This window comes from Pempheris klunzingeri, chromosome 24, assembly GCF_042242105.1.
Source record: "Pempheris klunzingeri isolate RE-2024b chromosome 24, fPemKlu1.hap1, whole genome shotgun sequence".
Lineage (NCBI taxonomy): Eukaryota > Metazoa > Chordata > Actinopteri > Acropomatiformes > Pempheridae > Pempheris > Pempheris klunzingeri.
The window spans coordinates 5,903,832-5,919,608 of record NC_092035.1 but is presented as its reverse complement, the minus strand read 5'-3'; the positions used below and the strand labels follow the sequence as shown (position 1 = coordinate 5,919,608).

At 40.9% G+C, this 15,777-nt stretch overlaps 1 protein-coding gene across 1 annotated transcript in view; it reads left to right on the top strand.

Annotated features, from left to right (window-relative positions):
• LOC139223846 (inactive dipeptidyl peptidase 10-like) overlaps positions 1-15,777 on the top strand; it is a 69,248-nt gene that overhangs the window by 31,298 nt on the left and 22,173 nt on the right. Inside the window, exons 4-11 of the mRNA XM_070855850.1 lie at positions 5,653-5,747; positions 7,768-7,842; positions 9,568-9,620; positions 9,740-9,821; positions 11,191-11,311; positions 12,565-12,719; positions 15,352-15,449; positions 15,538-15,661. Of these exons, the coding sequence (XP_070711951.1) occupies positions 5,653-5,747; positions 7,768-7,842; positions 9,568-9,620; positions 9,740-9,821; positions 11,191-11,311; positions 12,565-12,719; positions 15,352-15,449; positions 15,538-15,661 (803 nt within the window). The remainder of the gene's footprint in view (positions 1-5,652; positions 5,748-7,767; positions 7,843-9,567; positions 9,621-9,739; positions 9,822-11,190; positions 11,312-12,564; positions 12,720-15,351; positions 15,450-15,537; positions 15,662-15,777) is intronic.

The window sequence follows — 15,777 nt, the reverse complement described above, 5'->3', positions numbered from 1 at the left end:
CAAAAGCATGAAGCAGAGTTATTAGAAGTCCGCTGTCTGCTCTTATTTACAGTTTCCTTGCATCATCAGCAGCATTATTGAAGCTACACTGATTTTCGATGTTACCACGGGAAACCCTATAATAATCCTTCAGTGGACGTGGTTTCATTGCTGATATCTATTTTGTGGAGTATTCGTGGCGTCGCTGTAGTAATATATGAGTGAATTATTCATGGAGCCATTGTGTGTTCTTGATGCATCGTTAATGTGAAGTAGACTTTGTTTACACGGGATGAAGCCGAAGATGCAAGAAACATCCAGGTACTTACATAAGAGTGTGTGTGTGTGTGTGTGTGTGTGTCCAATCACGGTGTCTTATGGATGAGTGCTTCTCGCTGCTTGGCTTGTCATACATGATTGCTAATGAGATTTGTGACAAACAGTGGGCTCCGTCTTTAGCAGTGACCCATATGAATGACACAACATGAATAATGCATCATTTTGGATTATATTGTGTAAAATAAGTAAGATTGTGTGGAGACGAGACAAAAGAGCAAATGTGAAAACCTTTTGTGAGTAATATATATCCTCAATAAACCTCCTGGTAAGTATTGTCAGCATTACAAGGATTTTACTATCAGAGTTGGTCATTTTGACGTATTTTGTATTTTTACTACTGATCATTTTCAATCTGAATTAACCTGCTGATTATACACAGACACTGAGCGACGCTATCGCCACGTCCTGAAGGAGATGTATGGTTCTTTAGCTGCTAAATGCTCCATTATGTTCACCAGAAAGTGGAAAGTAGAGCACCAAATTTATGAGACGTAGCAGCAGGGCAAAGGTGTTCAGTCTTACTGAAATCAATATGAAAACAATATGAATGAGCAACCTCTGATGTTCCAGTTTAATAATAATAATAATAATAATGCATTTTATTTATAATGCACTTTATATCTGACAGTACAGATCTCAAAGTGTTATGTTCAGTCTTGTTGTGTTTTAGTTGACGGCTGAAATTAGTTAGGATCAAATTAGTTAATTAGTTTCTTGTTCAGAAAAAAGTCTTAAATGGTCAAAGATATTGTTTTTTATATATATTTATAGAAATCTACAAATATATATATAAATAAAACGTCCTCTTAACTTGTATTACTGCTATTTGATTCATGTTTTTTTTTTATTTGATGCGTCCCCCCACAGCCTCAACACTATTTCCTACATTAACGACATATTTAGTTTTTTTTTTACATTTCTTCATTAATGCACATTCAGCCTGAGAGCAGCAGCCAGTGATTGCCTCCTCTGCAATCAGCCACAAATTCACTCCAAATGACTTTCAGGAGTTTGTTAGGGGGAGGGGGGGGGAGGAGAGCGGCGACACAGCTGCCTCTGGTTCAGCTTGATGAGGATGTGGAGCATTTGAAAGTGTTTGGATTGAAGAATGTGAAGTTAGACATAACATACTTGCAGAGAGAGCTTGAGGGTTAAGAGGGGTTAAGAGTTTTGTTTAAATCTATCTGGAAATGTAGGTATTCAGGATTGGTGGTAAAACACTTCTTTTTAGATGTGGCTGCAGCACAATGTACCAAGCTGCTGTCTAATTTCCAGTCATTTAGAGGTAAGTCATGCAAACTTAACACACCGCAATCATGTGCAAAACTGATTTTATATAAACAAGTTTTTTTTTTGTGGTAAAGTTCATGAATTTTAAAGGATTGGAGAGTGGTCAGTGAAAGCGTTTTGTGTCAGAGCAATGAAAAGTGATTCACAAGTTTGGTGTTCACTGTCGCTGAGCCCGGTTTTATCATGTGCAGCTAATTTCAGAGACGTCGGCTCTTTGTGGTTCTGCAGGAGATTTTACCTCGACACCTGCTGTACGATTTCAGCTCTCACACACACAAGTTGAATTAATGTGACAGCAGGTCTGGACAGTGTAGCTGTGACCTACGCAACATGAGAGAAATCCAGGGCAGTGTGTGTGTGTGTGTGTGGTTACATGCCAACTAGCATGGCTATTTGTGTATTGCTGTGAATTACAAATGTTCCCGGTGGACAGACGACTGGATTCAGAGCGATGCTTAATGAACTGACAGACTCTGAATCCTCAATGTCATGGAAATCAGAGAGTGGGAGTCTGTGCTCCTTTTTCTTCTTCTGCTGAAGGTGCAGCTCCTCCTGTATTATTTATAGCAGGGGTGTCCAAACTACGAAATTCTAAAAATGTATTGGAACACGGCCCACACATGGAACCTGCACTGGACTGTGTTGTACTTCTTAGTCTCACCACTAGGTGGAGTATCGGTCTTGAACGAGGCAGCTTCTCTATAAAATGAGTAATAGAAGAAGAAATTTGCTACAGGTGATCCAAGATGGCGGAATTAAGGAGCAAGTGAGTGTAGAAAGTTTCAGACGCGGTGTGCGATGAGAGCACAGGCTGCTTGATGTTAGCAGGCTAAAGAGCACCACGACGGGTGAGGATGTTTTTGAAGCTGTGCCAGATGCAGTTAGTATGAAGGGACTTTAATGGGACGAGCTGTGTGGAGGAACGACGGATGCAAAGGAATGGGCCTCTACGGTGTCCGCCGAGGGGCAAGAAAGTGGAGGTAAGGGGAGGCCTGCTCTACCATTGTCATGTGCGCTGGTTAAGTTGTGGCTCTGTGCTGCAGCGGTTTTATTCCCTGAATCATATTCAGGTATCAAGCAGAATTGACCTACATTTGATTGATTCACCTCTAGTGGATTAAAGTTAGCAGCATAGCTCACTTCTGGTGAGTGGCCCAGCCCTTTGTGTGTTTTTCTGTATGTGGCCCTCAGGGAAAAGTTTGGACACCCCTGATTTATAGCATTCATCATCACGTGTCTACCTGCTGATATCATTTTTAATTTTCACATTGAGGCAATGAAGTCCTGATCAAATGAACGTCACAACAGTGTTACAAATATTGCAAACTAGCATCAAACCCCATATTTCTTGTTCTTGTTAGACATGTGAATGCTGCACTATGGCCAATAAAACGTCTTCTCACACCAGTTCAGTCAGGTGTGGTGCAAAGGCCATAAATAGGCCCCTCATAGGTGTTTTCTTCCTAATTGGACCTGTCTGGCTTCCAGATAACTGAGACACATTTCCTTCTAGTGCTGGAGAGACAGATTTGGGCCTATTCAGAGCAGGATTATATAAATGTGAATGCTGGAAAAGCACCAATATTACACCATCCTCCATTTTGGACTGGTCTTCAGAAATTTGTGTCAAAGTGTACGAACTCAAGTGAAAGTAGTGCGCACATTTATTTAGTCTCTGCAGAGGAATGTGGTGATCACAGCTCTGGTTAAACTAATTTCTTTTTAGGGCCGTATGTGTTGGTGCCTTTGAGTTTTTCCACTATAACTCCACTCAGCTTTAAGCAGAGCAGAGGTTTAATTGGCCAAAGTGGCTGGTGTGGGTATGAGGGAGCCTTCACACATTCCAGTTTGTTTGTTGAAAGCGTGATTTGATTTTTTTTTTTTTTAAATCTAAGTTAATTATCAGATGAGTTCATGTCATGAACCCAAGTGTTCGTACCAGGAGACACGCCAAAATGGCACCTGGTGTTTAAAGGTGGAAATAAAATATGAATGAATTAATTGTATGGCTGCAGGCAGATTTGATTGTGTGTGGTTTAAAAATAGGCAGTCTAATGGTAAATTAGGCCTTGTTTACCTGAACTGACATGTTTACTTCTGTAATATTCATCTCTAAGTTGTAGATCTACACTGAAAAAACATGTATATCTGAAAATGCTTAATATTCAACATAGTGAGTTGTGCCAACATGACTGGTTTATGTAATGTTTTCATGTTCAGTCAACGTCATCTGCTCCAGGAAGTCTCTATTCTATCTAAACGCTATTGAATTACAAAAGATTGATTATGATTTATCAATCTCACATGATTTCTGATTTCTTTTGACAACATTTACTGTGGTACATTTTTCAGAGCAAAATCTGGCAATAAGCAGAAACTTGTATTTGGTCAAAGATTACAGCTTCAACTTCGCCTCTGGGTGAAGTGAAAACATTGCAGGGGGGTCGTGTCATAAAATGTCAGTCGGGCAGCAGGACGAGATCAGGACCGCAAAGTCGGGTCATAAAAGCAGCGCTGCATATCTTAAAGAGGGAGCTAACGGACCGCTCACGTCCAAACTTTCTAAAGTGCAAAACACATTGAGCCCACGATCTGTGCAATCCAAGATGGCGAACACTGAAAACTGCATCCTGTCCGCTTCATCGGTGCTCTTTGGTAACTGATAGTCTATGATGCCAATGATGGAGGGTGTTGTGGTTTTTAATTGTAGTCATGTTAGGACGAGACGTCTTCACAGGACAGGATGAATTATTACACCCAACAGCTCTTTCAAAAGAAATATTAATGTTCAACCCTGTTTCCTAGAAGTTCTACCTGTGTATCACTAACTAGTTTTCAGAGTTACGTTTTACTGACTAACATAATGTTTAACGTTTGTTGAAATATGTATGAAGTGTAATACGTCATCAGTATTTTACCAAATATGTTCATTATCAACTTTTTTCCAACTTAACATTTGAAAAGTGGTTGGCAGGAGGTTTGTCTCCTGCTGTCAGACGTTAGTTGTACATAAATGTAATTTCTAGCAGACGCGGCTGAAGTGTTGCACTAAAATACATTTGAAATAATATGAATATTTTAAGTCCTTCGATGTCTCTCATTCAAATGAAGTTCACTGACTTGTCTTGTAAACAAAGATTTCTGTTCTCTAGTCACATCAGAATGTCAAGTCGTACAAAAGATGAACAGTTTTAATATGAAAGCTTTTATTGTGCACAGTAAATTACTTTTCAGATTTAAAAAGGCAAAAATTCATGCAAAAAAAAGAACCATTAAGCACAAATGAAAGTGAAGCTGAAGTAGTATTGATTGGTAGCTGAATAATTTCACCACTTTGGCTTTATTTGAATACTTCGTTTTCTAGTCTAAGGTTTTTTATAATTAATAATTAAATTACATTATGAATGTGCTACTTTTGAATGTCTTTTACTTTAGTGAATTTTGTTTTACGTCCCATTTGAACTTGTCTCTATTTAACTCCATCCATTTAATTTTATATCCAATAACAACATAACTTTGGAGCGTCACTCAAAGCAGAAGTCGATCTTCGCCCGTGGCGGAGATCTATTCTAGAAAGATCTAACGTTGAAAATAGTCGTAGAACAGCTGCTCCCCACTGCTGTCACCTAATGGAAGACTCATTTTTCCTCGCACCTCCAACTGAGAGACTTGTTCTGTCCGATAAAAGCAGGAGTGGATGCTAAAGGTAAATCCTCTGACATAAGAGAGAAAGCAGCGCCTGTTCCCCAGAAGGGGGGGCTTTTCTTTCTGAACTAAACAAAGTCTTTCATTCTCCTCAGCGTGACTGAGACTGGTAGACCTCACATCCCTCGAGATTAAGAGAATTCTACAACACTGAAATATGTTCAAAAAGAAAAAATGAATGAATTATTTGAACAGGGAGCAACACGGCTTTAATCCAACCATCGGCGTCTTTAAGTGAAACATTAATAAAGCTAAACAAAACACATTCTACATTATGAAGAAGTTACTGTGTGTTCTTTATGTGCACCTTTTACATGACCTGCTGTGTTTCTCCCTCAGATTCAGAGGTGGTCTACAGGAACCGCGACGGTCACGTCATCAAGTTTAACTTCGCCCTGAAGGAGACGGAAGTCATTCTGAGCAACAGCACGTTTGTGAGTCTGTGTGATTGTGTCACTACTCTAGGTTATAGAGTTGTATCAAGTGCTAAAATGGAATAAATACCAATTAAAAGTGACGCACTCATATTTATACTGACTGCTCCATTATCCCGTCTGCTTTCCCTTCTGTTTAGAATATAGCAGATCAGATGGTATCGGCATGTAGAGTCCTTAGATGTTATTGTCTTGCAGTCAGGCGTTGCATAGTGTGCACACAGGCTTGAGCTTCCACTACAGTGCATAAAACATATGATATAAATAAGTAAAACAAACCCTCATAACACAAGGCTCATATGCATCCATCTGATCTGCTCGAACTCTGCAACATTTTTATATTTTAAACACGATTTTAGCATTTTAGAGACTTTGGGGGCAAAAACACAACTCTCCTGAAGATTCCTCAGATTTTAAATTAGAGGGTAATCAGACACTTATTTTTGACTTTTTGACACTTATTTTTGGCCCCAAAGCTCCAAAAAGAACATTTTTATCTTGTATTTTTTTATCAGGGGCTGCATAGAGAAGCCAGTAGACTTCTACGCATAGTAAATGTGGAGCTCCTAACGCTGCTGCTGCCCAGTCCTCAACACCATTCTTTAAAAAATAGACAGAGCTGCTCTCTTCTTGTCTTGCTGGTGTGATTGGATCCCCAGAGGCTGCAAGAAACATGTCAGAGCTGCTGGCAGCACCTCATCATCCTGTTACTGAATCAGTATATGATAATATGCTGCTGAGAGGGTTGTGTACGCAGCTGTCTGCACTGTGGGTGAGCTTGGGCTGTAAGGTCGCTACATCTGCTCACCTCACCTCACCTCTCCACAATCACCGGGAAGAGAGCAGTTCAGTTGGAAATATGAGGTTAGAGTAGTGTTTTTTTTTTTTAGTGTCTTCCTGCTGTTATTGCATGTAAATTAACATTTACTGTGACCATGTGCAGCGTTTCTTCCAGGAACATGAAAATATGTCAATATTTGTCATCGTATTATCCTTTGAAATGCTTAGATTTCAGTGTAATCCAACCAGGAATGCTAATATCAATCAAAATCAGGGCAAATTTAGCTGTTTTCTAATTGCATCATCATAATCCTGCTATTCCATAACACTCACACTGTAAAAAAACCCCAAGTCTTTAATTCTTATCCTCTCTGCAAAGCACCTTCTTTGATAAAAACCTTTCTTTATTCCTGCCTTCGTCTTTTCGTTTTGCAGGAATTTTGCAGAATTGTTGCACGCTGTTGTAGCTTGTACTTTTAATGGTTGCATAAGGGGATTTCATGAGGATTTTAGGCTCTGCGGTAAGCCTGTCAAACTATGCAACCAAAAATCATAAAGGCAGAGGTGGCCTTGTATTTAGGAAGTCTCAGATTTGACCCCCAAACACTGAAATCGCCACCAGCTGCAGCATCCAAACTGCACGCTGTCACTGCCAGGCTGCACAGCTTCATCAGCACTGCTAAATGAACAGTAGAAACAATATTTGATGTTTGTAATAATGGATGAAAGAGAGACACTTTCAGGCATTATGTTAAAATAGCTAAGGCACGGTGTTTAAACTGCACAAGAGTTGAAAAGTGACACTTTGAAATGTCGTCTGTAAAATGTCCGTCCACCCCGTCCTCTCCCGGAAATGTCAAAACCTGCTGCGGCTCCCTCGTGGTTTTCTGGCCTTTAGTTGCTAGATGAGTTTTTGCCTGCTGCATTTTTTTTTTTTTTTTTTTTTTTTTTTTTTTTTTTTTTTTTTGTCATTGTCATGGGATGAGAGCTGGAAATGTGAGAAATGTTAGCGGGCACAAAAGAGTAACCATAACCTGTCAAATAGAAACAGACTCTCATGTTTTTCTTGTCTTTGCAGGAAGTATATAGTTGATTTATCATTGTTTGCTTTTATTGTAATTTCCTACACATAGTTCTGCTGCCAACCAGTCCTGCTAGTTTAATACTTACCATCATTTATGTCTGCTCACTTGCACATTTGTTCATTCGTTTTATATATATATATATTTTTTTTTGCCAGGTGGCCTTCAAAGTGGCAAAGTACTCGCTCTCTGCAGACCTGAAGTACGCGCTCTTCGCTTACGATGTCAAACAGGTGAGTCTCGCATTAGGACGCAGCCTCGACCCCAAAATAATAAATCAAAATCACCTGAACATCGTCGCATAAGAGAACACAAAGCTGTTGGTGTGCTGTGATTGACATTGTGGATCATACTCCACATTAGCAGCCGCTCGCCTTTTGTTTATAGCCTGGCAGGCTATCTGTTACATTGTGCTCCCATGCAACACCCAAGGGTGCTGTCATTTACTCATCTGCATGCGCACACTCACACACACACAAGCTGTGGCCATGTGGATTTGTAAAGGGTTGGTTTTTATTCCTATTTATGCTCTTGTGTTCTCCAAAGAGCAGTTTGCTACGTTCTGACCTGACCTCAGCTCACCCCTAACCCTTTACCAGGACCACAGAAGTGATGTTGTACCTCATTAGGACTGGGCTTTGGTTGCCATGAGGACCTCAGATCCTAATGATATTTATACCAGACATGGTCCCAGTAAGGATAGAAACACACACACACACACTCTCACACAGAGCTTCCCTGGGTGTGTGTGTGTGAGAAACAAAGCACTGGACAGGTGTGGACTCCTTTTGTTGTCTTCCTGCTTTGTTAGGCTTTATTTGTGTGGTTTTGTGCTTCATGTGCATTTCCATTTTGTGAATCCTCCAGTTTCTTGGTCTGTGGAGTGTTTCCCTGTGTGTTAGCATTCAGCCATCCTCCACGAGGCTTTCTTCTCCTCTCAAAGTCGAGGCTTTTTCATTGATTTCTAGATTTGTTTGCAAACAGGCTCCGGTTTAGAAACACTGCAGCAGCTGAAAGAAACCGGGGAGGATGTCTGCATGTCGTGCAATCCACTCTGTAATAATTACTAGATCCACGCAGTAGCTTGGTTTGGGGCTGACTGAGATGGATGCATGTTTGGAAAAAAAGATTCAGGTGTTCACCTTTTTAAGAAAAGCCTCCTGTATCTGTAGAAACATTGATTTCCTCGGCATTATTTCCTGCACACTTCACCCCACTCCTCTTCTGCATATCAAGGCTTAATTGATTGCTCTCCAGTTATATTTGTTGCCAGGGCAACGTGAAATCCCCTTGAGGTACAAGTAACTGAGATTTTTAGTCGCTCTCAATTGAATTTCTTCCAGTTAATGCACCGCCATGCGTGAAGAGAAATCAGCTGTGCAGGACTCGTAGAGCACAGTTCACCTGGCAGTCAAGGAAAACAAGTTGAAGGAGAGGATGGAAGTTTGGGGAATTTTCGCCCAAAGTTTCTATAAATATGTCGGGCTGTGTTCAAATATTTGATTCAGTATCAAATAGCTTTCGTGCAGTGGTGCAACAAGCTGATGCAGGATATATACGATACCGTCAGACTGTGTGACTACTTCTGGGGAAACAAAATGGGAACGCTGGAGTTTTCTTTATCTGGTAAGAAAGATTAAATGCAGTCTTAGAGTCATTATCCCTCTGAAAAACCAACTCTATTTCACACAACTTCAAGCAAAAACACCCCTTTGTGCCATGAGAATATCTGAAAATGTATCTAAGTTGAGCCTTAACTGAATGGAGAACACTGGTTTTTGAGGACTCTGCATCGTTTTGCATTATTGTCTGTTTACATAAACCCAGTTTCTGTGTTTTGCTTATTTTATTAGCTGCTCCAGTGACTTTGTGTCCTCATGCGTCTTATTGTTCTCTTGATGAGATACGAGAAACGGATCTGTGTGTGCGTTATGTGATGAGTTCGCCTCTCGTTGCAGATGTACAGATATTCCTACACGGCGTCTTACATCGTTTACAACATCTACACCAGGTGAGCGGGTTTCCCTTTTTGTCACCTCGGTATGTTTGGATGCACCTGATGCATGCACACAGTGGCATTCAGGGGCAGATTGTGGTTGTTAATATACTGTGTGTGTGTGTTTGTGTCAGGGAGGTATGGGAGCTGAACCCTCCAGAGGTTCAGAACGCGGTGCTTCAACATGCATCTTGGGGAAGACAAGGACAACAGCTGGTGAGGCTGAGAGTGTTTATGTCTCCATCTTTTTCCCTCCTCGCTGCCTTTTTGAGAAACTCACGCTGCCTTGTCTCTCCGGAGGGATTTGAGCTGACAACTATCTTCTCTTCTTTCAGTTTTTACAGTATAGGATGTGTTTACGTTCACACTGAGCTGTTGTTTCTGAGTCTGTCAGCCTGCTCTGCCACTGACCTAATTCCAGCTGTGATGGAGTTTACATTACATTACACTCAGGGTGCTGCTTCTCCACACGAGCGAGGACATCTGCAGAGTTATATGAGCCAGGAGCGCGGAGATGACACACTCTCTTTGCATAATAATTCCCTAGAGAGGGCTGACTTCATTTTCCTTTCCAGGAACCTTCTCACGAAAATACAGACAGTGTTTAACACACCCAGTTTATTCCAGCCCTGTCTATTGTTAGCATGAGAGTCTGTCATCTTCACGGTTATCTTATCAGGGTTAAGTGACTGTCTGCCACTGGCTGCTCTTATTTTATATGATAGATTGGTAAAACTTCTAATAAATCAGCAAAGTCAATATGGAATCATTTGGAATTTGCATCCTGAGGGATGATTAGGAATTTTTGAATTTTCTAGGTATTATTTAGAGTTTGTAGTTTTTGTTCTTTATTAGCAGTTTGTCATATTTACTCTTTCCTTAAGTGTGGCAGCGTTTGTTTGTTTGATTAAATTTAATTCTATTTTATACAATTTGATTGTGCATTTCTGTTTCATTGTCTTGCAGCACCCTTTAGAGGATAACTTTCTATGTTTCACTGGATAATTAAGATTCAGACACTGAATAAAAGGAGACTCACTCTGCAAGTCAGTTTTGCAGTTTTCACACTGCTAATGCAGGGTACCTTCATAATAAATGTTTTATTTTGCTGTTGCCAGAATTTGCATGAGCTGCACTTGCTCCAGGTGTAGTTTTCCTCATTTTAAAAATGGCTGCTGTGTGACTAATGGCTATTGAGAACAGAGCTGAAAATAAATAACTCCAGAAAAAGAAAACACTCTACACGCAGGAGGAAAATGAATCCAGGAGAACTCAGGATATTGGTGAATGTGCCGGGCTGATCAAATACAAATATTAAAACAGTGATGGAAGAAGAAGCGTAAACACACAGGTTTGAAGTGTGGTGAGATAAACCAGAGGTTTTGATATGAAAAACACAAAATCTCATCAGAGAGGAAAAAAGAAAAACAAACCGAGCGGCCGAGCAGAAGTGTGTTTGACAGCAGGAAGTGAAAGACGAGCAGAAAAACAGCAGCAAGGAGCTCAAATGATGAAATAAGCTATGGGATCATGCACGAGTGTGAGTGTGCAGTCAATACCTTCATTATCTGCTCTTTCTCTTCAGATCTACATCTTTGAGAACAACATCTACTACCAGTCAGACGTGAGGAGCAACTCTCTGAGAATCACCTCCTCTGGGATGGAGGGAGTTGTCTTCAACGGACTCGCCGACTGGCTGTATGAAGGTACGTTCTGCTCTGCACCGGCGCTGTGCTTCTGCTGGGTGTCTCACATGTGACAAATGGGATGAGATCACTCCGCTCGCTCATTTTGGAATATTCTGTTAAGCGAAACAAATGCCAAAATTACTACATGTGCAGGAGCGCCGTAGAGCCCGTAAATATATCTGCGATTTACCAGTGATGATCGTTTGTGAAACATGCTGCTGTGCTTTGTGATCTTCATGAAAGCAGCGTTAACGAATCACTTTTGGCTTCTGAATGAACACATTTATTTAACCCACAACTAAACTATGCAGTTTTTATTCGGTATTAAAATGCAGATGTGATTAAGTGTTTGATTAAATACTTGTTTGCGCCGTAGTTGTTCGATGAATCTGTTAATCTCTCGATCAAAGATGCTGAACAAGTTTAGAACTTCTGCCGAGACGCTTCAAGCTCCAGGTTGGAGATGTTTGGATATTTCTCTTCTTTCAGACGGCAGAAGGCGCAGAGAGAGAGAGATGCTGCGTGATCAGTGTTGTGTTGAAGTAACACTGTGCAACCTCAGTTCAGCTGTTTCCCAGATTTGTCTTTTGCATTAAAAATGCAGCGGAGCAGACTAGACAAACTAAGCAGGATGGCAATGAAAAATCAACAACAAGCCTGTACAATCCATTAAGTCGCTGTGCAAACAAATTCAGTAATGCGCTGATGGTGTGTGCAGTTTGCACAGAGCAGCACAAACACAGGCCGAGGCAGATGAACATTATAGAATCATTTCTGTTTGCAGATTCACTGCGAGCTGTTTTCTCCTTTGGATTTGCATTTACTTTAGATTGTGACCATTTGGCTGATGTTTTGACACTGACGGAGAGAGCAGAATAAGTGTTATGTCCTACTTCACCAATAATATGAGCAATCAACAGAAAGAAAAGCTCCTGTATTGAAGAAAGCCCCTTTTCCCCTCAAACCGTCTGTTTTCATTAGACTTTATTAAACATGCCGTGCATTTGACTGCAGAAGCTCATGTCTGAATCCTACAAGAAAAGCAAAGAAGTAAGCAACAAAATACAGAAGTAAAGGTGCAGAAAACCAGTGCATTATCAATAAAAAAAGACATAAAAATGAAATAGCGGGCAGCATATTACATCATCAGCAGAGGTCATGACTCTACACAGACTCGCATAAACCTCTGAGCATTAAACAGTCAGAACAGGAGGAAGGAAGGAGTGAAGCTGTGATTCAGGTGTTCATTATTTGTGTGTTTGTCTTCTCAGAGGAGATCCTGCGTTCACACTTGGCTCACTGGTGGTCCCCCGACGGGGAGAGACTGGCCTTCCTCACCATCAACGACTCCCTGGTACCCAACATGGTTCTGCCCCAGTTCACCGGCAACACCTACCCCAAAGGACTTCAGTACCCATATCCCATGGTAAGCCTGGACTCACTGCTAGACTCATGTGTCTGTGTCAACAATGTGCTGAAACATCTTTCTACAACATGGGCTCTAAGTCCAGGATTGTCATGTGTCTGCCAGAGGAGTGCTGCTGCCTCCCCACCGAGCAGCACGTCCGTTATCGAGGGGAAATATCTCATCTTATGACAGCATTAGCACCATGTGGGCAGGCTCAGCAGGGTGAACATCTAAATGAAATGAACACTTCACAGACTCGGAGACATTCAGACAGTTTCATTGATGCTATAAACCTACTTTGTTCCCCACACAACAAACTGATTAGGAATCAATGGGGGAATTAATAATCAAGAATCAGTCTGATAAGCAGAGGAGATGAAGCCACTGGTATCAATGAAATCTTAGCAATTCCCATCCCTACTTAAAGAGACTAGTTAAAGAGAAATTGATTAGTTAATTGTCTTGGTGCTTAGTGTGTTTTACTAAACTAAATGTCCAACCTTTCTTTTGCCTGAAGCTCCAGAAACCAACAAATTCTCCGATATAGAGCTGAAGCAACAATTATCAATATATTAATCATTGCTTCTCAAATGTGCTTTGTTTTGTCATGTCAAAACAGCAGCAACACAATAATAATGTCCTGAGAATAGACGTAAAGTCACACACCAATAACAGGACAGTCCGTAGTCAGCTGGGCTCTGCATAAACAGAATCATTTTGAAATAAATGGAAAATCTGTCTGATTCGAACTGTTTTTCCTGCAGCTGAAATAATAAAGGGCTCCTATACCAGGCAGGGAAACAAGATGACGCAAAAATGCTGCGGTCTTTATAGGTTTATACTGTCGAGGTGCATATTCTCCTACAAATCAACCAACGTAACAACCTAACTGCTGTACAGTGACCGTGTGGCCTTTAGTTTAACTGAAAAGATTAAATATAAAGAGATAAAGCAGAGCAAAAGTTAAGGTATCTTTATAGCCTGAATGTCTTGTATTTGCAGGATAATATAGAATAAAACTAAATGTGGTGTTGCAGGACTGAAGGAGCTGCTTCCTGAAACACACTCAAGGTCATTTTCAGTGTTTTTTACTGAACGTGGTGCTGTGTAGATTATCAGGCTCACATAATGGATGGCAGGTCAGCCCAAGAGAAACTAAACCATCGTTCTCCTGCTATTGAAAGGGCAGCTTCATTTATTGTCTTTCTGTGCTTGTGGAAGTGTATTGACTCCACATGTGTCGGTGCAGCTGTTTCATGAGGGACAAAAACCAGATGAAGCAGTCGGGGAAGCGATGATCCAGACCTGGAGGGGTTCAGTTCTTGTTTAGTATGTTTTAGTTCAGCATCCACAACAGCATTTATGATTTCATTCCACAATGAAACTCATCAAGAAGAAAACTATAAAAATAGATGCAAACAATGATCTATATAATAAAGGATATTTAAACCTGCAACAAGCTCAAAACCAAACATTAATGTGTATGCTTGTTGTTTTAGTCGGCATGTCATCAATAATGCATCATGTTTCAGACAGATGTCCATTGTGTCTGTCTGTCCAGCAGCAGCTGTCAGTACTTTCTCTGCACAGACCGACTGTTTATCTCCACACCTCCTCTAGTCCACAGTGGGTTCGCTGCTGCTCTGTGCGCACAAGAGGGCAGCGAGATTTAGTTTCTAGCAGACAAGAAAACACTGGGTTTACAGGCAAAAAGTCTCGAAGCAGCGTGAAAAACAGAGTAAACTCTGAATAAATGCACCTGTGGATGTTGAGACAACATGCAGCCTCACTCTCACATCTGGACTCTGGGTTTTTAGTTGGTTTTGGACTATTTAGATTCAAGAAATATTCCGTCTTATGTCATCTTCTGGGCCATTTCTTTGGTATGACCAGTCATGTATTTGAAAAATCAATTTTGATGCTGCAACATCTTAACGTAACTGAGTTTCTACACCACATAAATCATCTATTCATCCACATCCTTACAGGGCGGTGAGGGGGGCTGAACCAATCCCAGCTGACTTTGGGAGACAGACCCTGGACTGGGTGCCAGTCAGTCACAGACACTACATTAGCCACATAGATAATACAGCAGTTAAATCTTAAATCACAAAGGATAAAAAAAGATGAGTCAGTCCCATTAAATACTAATTAGTGTAGCTTAGCAGAGTGGCAGTGATTCTGGCCTTTGTGGGGTCACATTGGTTTTGGCTTCTTAATTTAAGCATCTGTAGTTTCTTAATCACTTTCTGAAACTGAAAACTATATAACTTGGGACTAATTATTGCTACGAGGGGAAGGATGTTCAGTTGGTTTACCTTGAAATAATTAATTCCAGTTGATTCATGTTTGAATTGCGTGTTTTCTTTCAAACGGATTGATTTTCTCCCTCTGAATGGCACCAAATCATACAGTTCTTTTCAGAAAAACCTCAAAGAAAAATGAATAAATTCAGAAATGATGTGCCTGTAAAATTAAGTGTCACCGCTTTTTGTGAAGATAGAAAGACGTCAAATTGCAATAGCCCGTTAGAGTGCACAGGAGATTTAAGTTTCCTGCAGGGTTGTGGCGGAAAAAATATATTTTACCCAAGACATTTCACTTTTTTTTTTTAACGTTTGATTATTATCTGTCTGTCTTCCACTCTCAGGCCGGCCAGACAAACCCCACCGTCAGGTTGTCAGTGGTCAACTTGTTTGGAGCGACACACACTCAGGAGCTTCAGCCTCCGGATCAGCTCAGGCTCAGGTTACACACACATATAAATAAATACAGCCGTGACACACACAGGCTCAAAATCCTCAGTCTGACTCTCCTATCTGTGCCTCCTCTGCAGGGATTTCTATGTCACCATGGTGAAGTGGATCAGTAATACTCACCTCGTGGTGCGCTGGCTCAGCCGGCCCCAGAATGCATCACTGCTGACGGTGTGCGACGCCACCATAGGAGTCTGTCTCCAGGTGGGTGTTTCTGATTGGAGGACAGGGTCAGAGATGATGAGATTAGGGTGAACTCATGAGTGACCAGTGGTTGAATTTGTGCTCTGTGTACTTTTGTCACTTTCCGAGTACTTGTA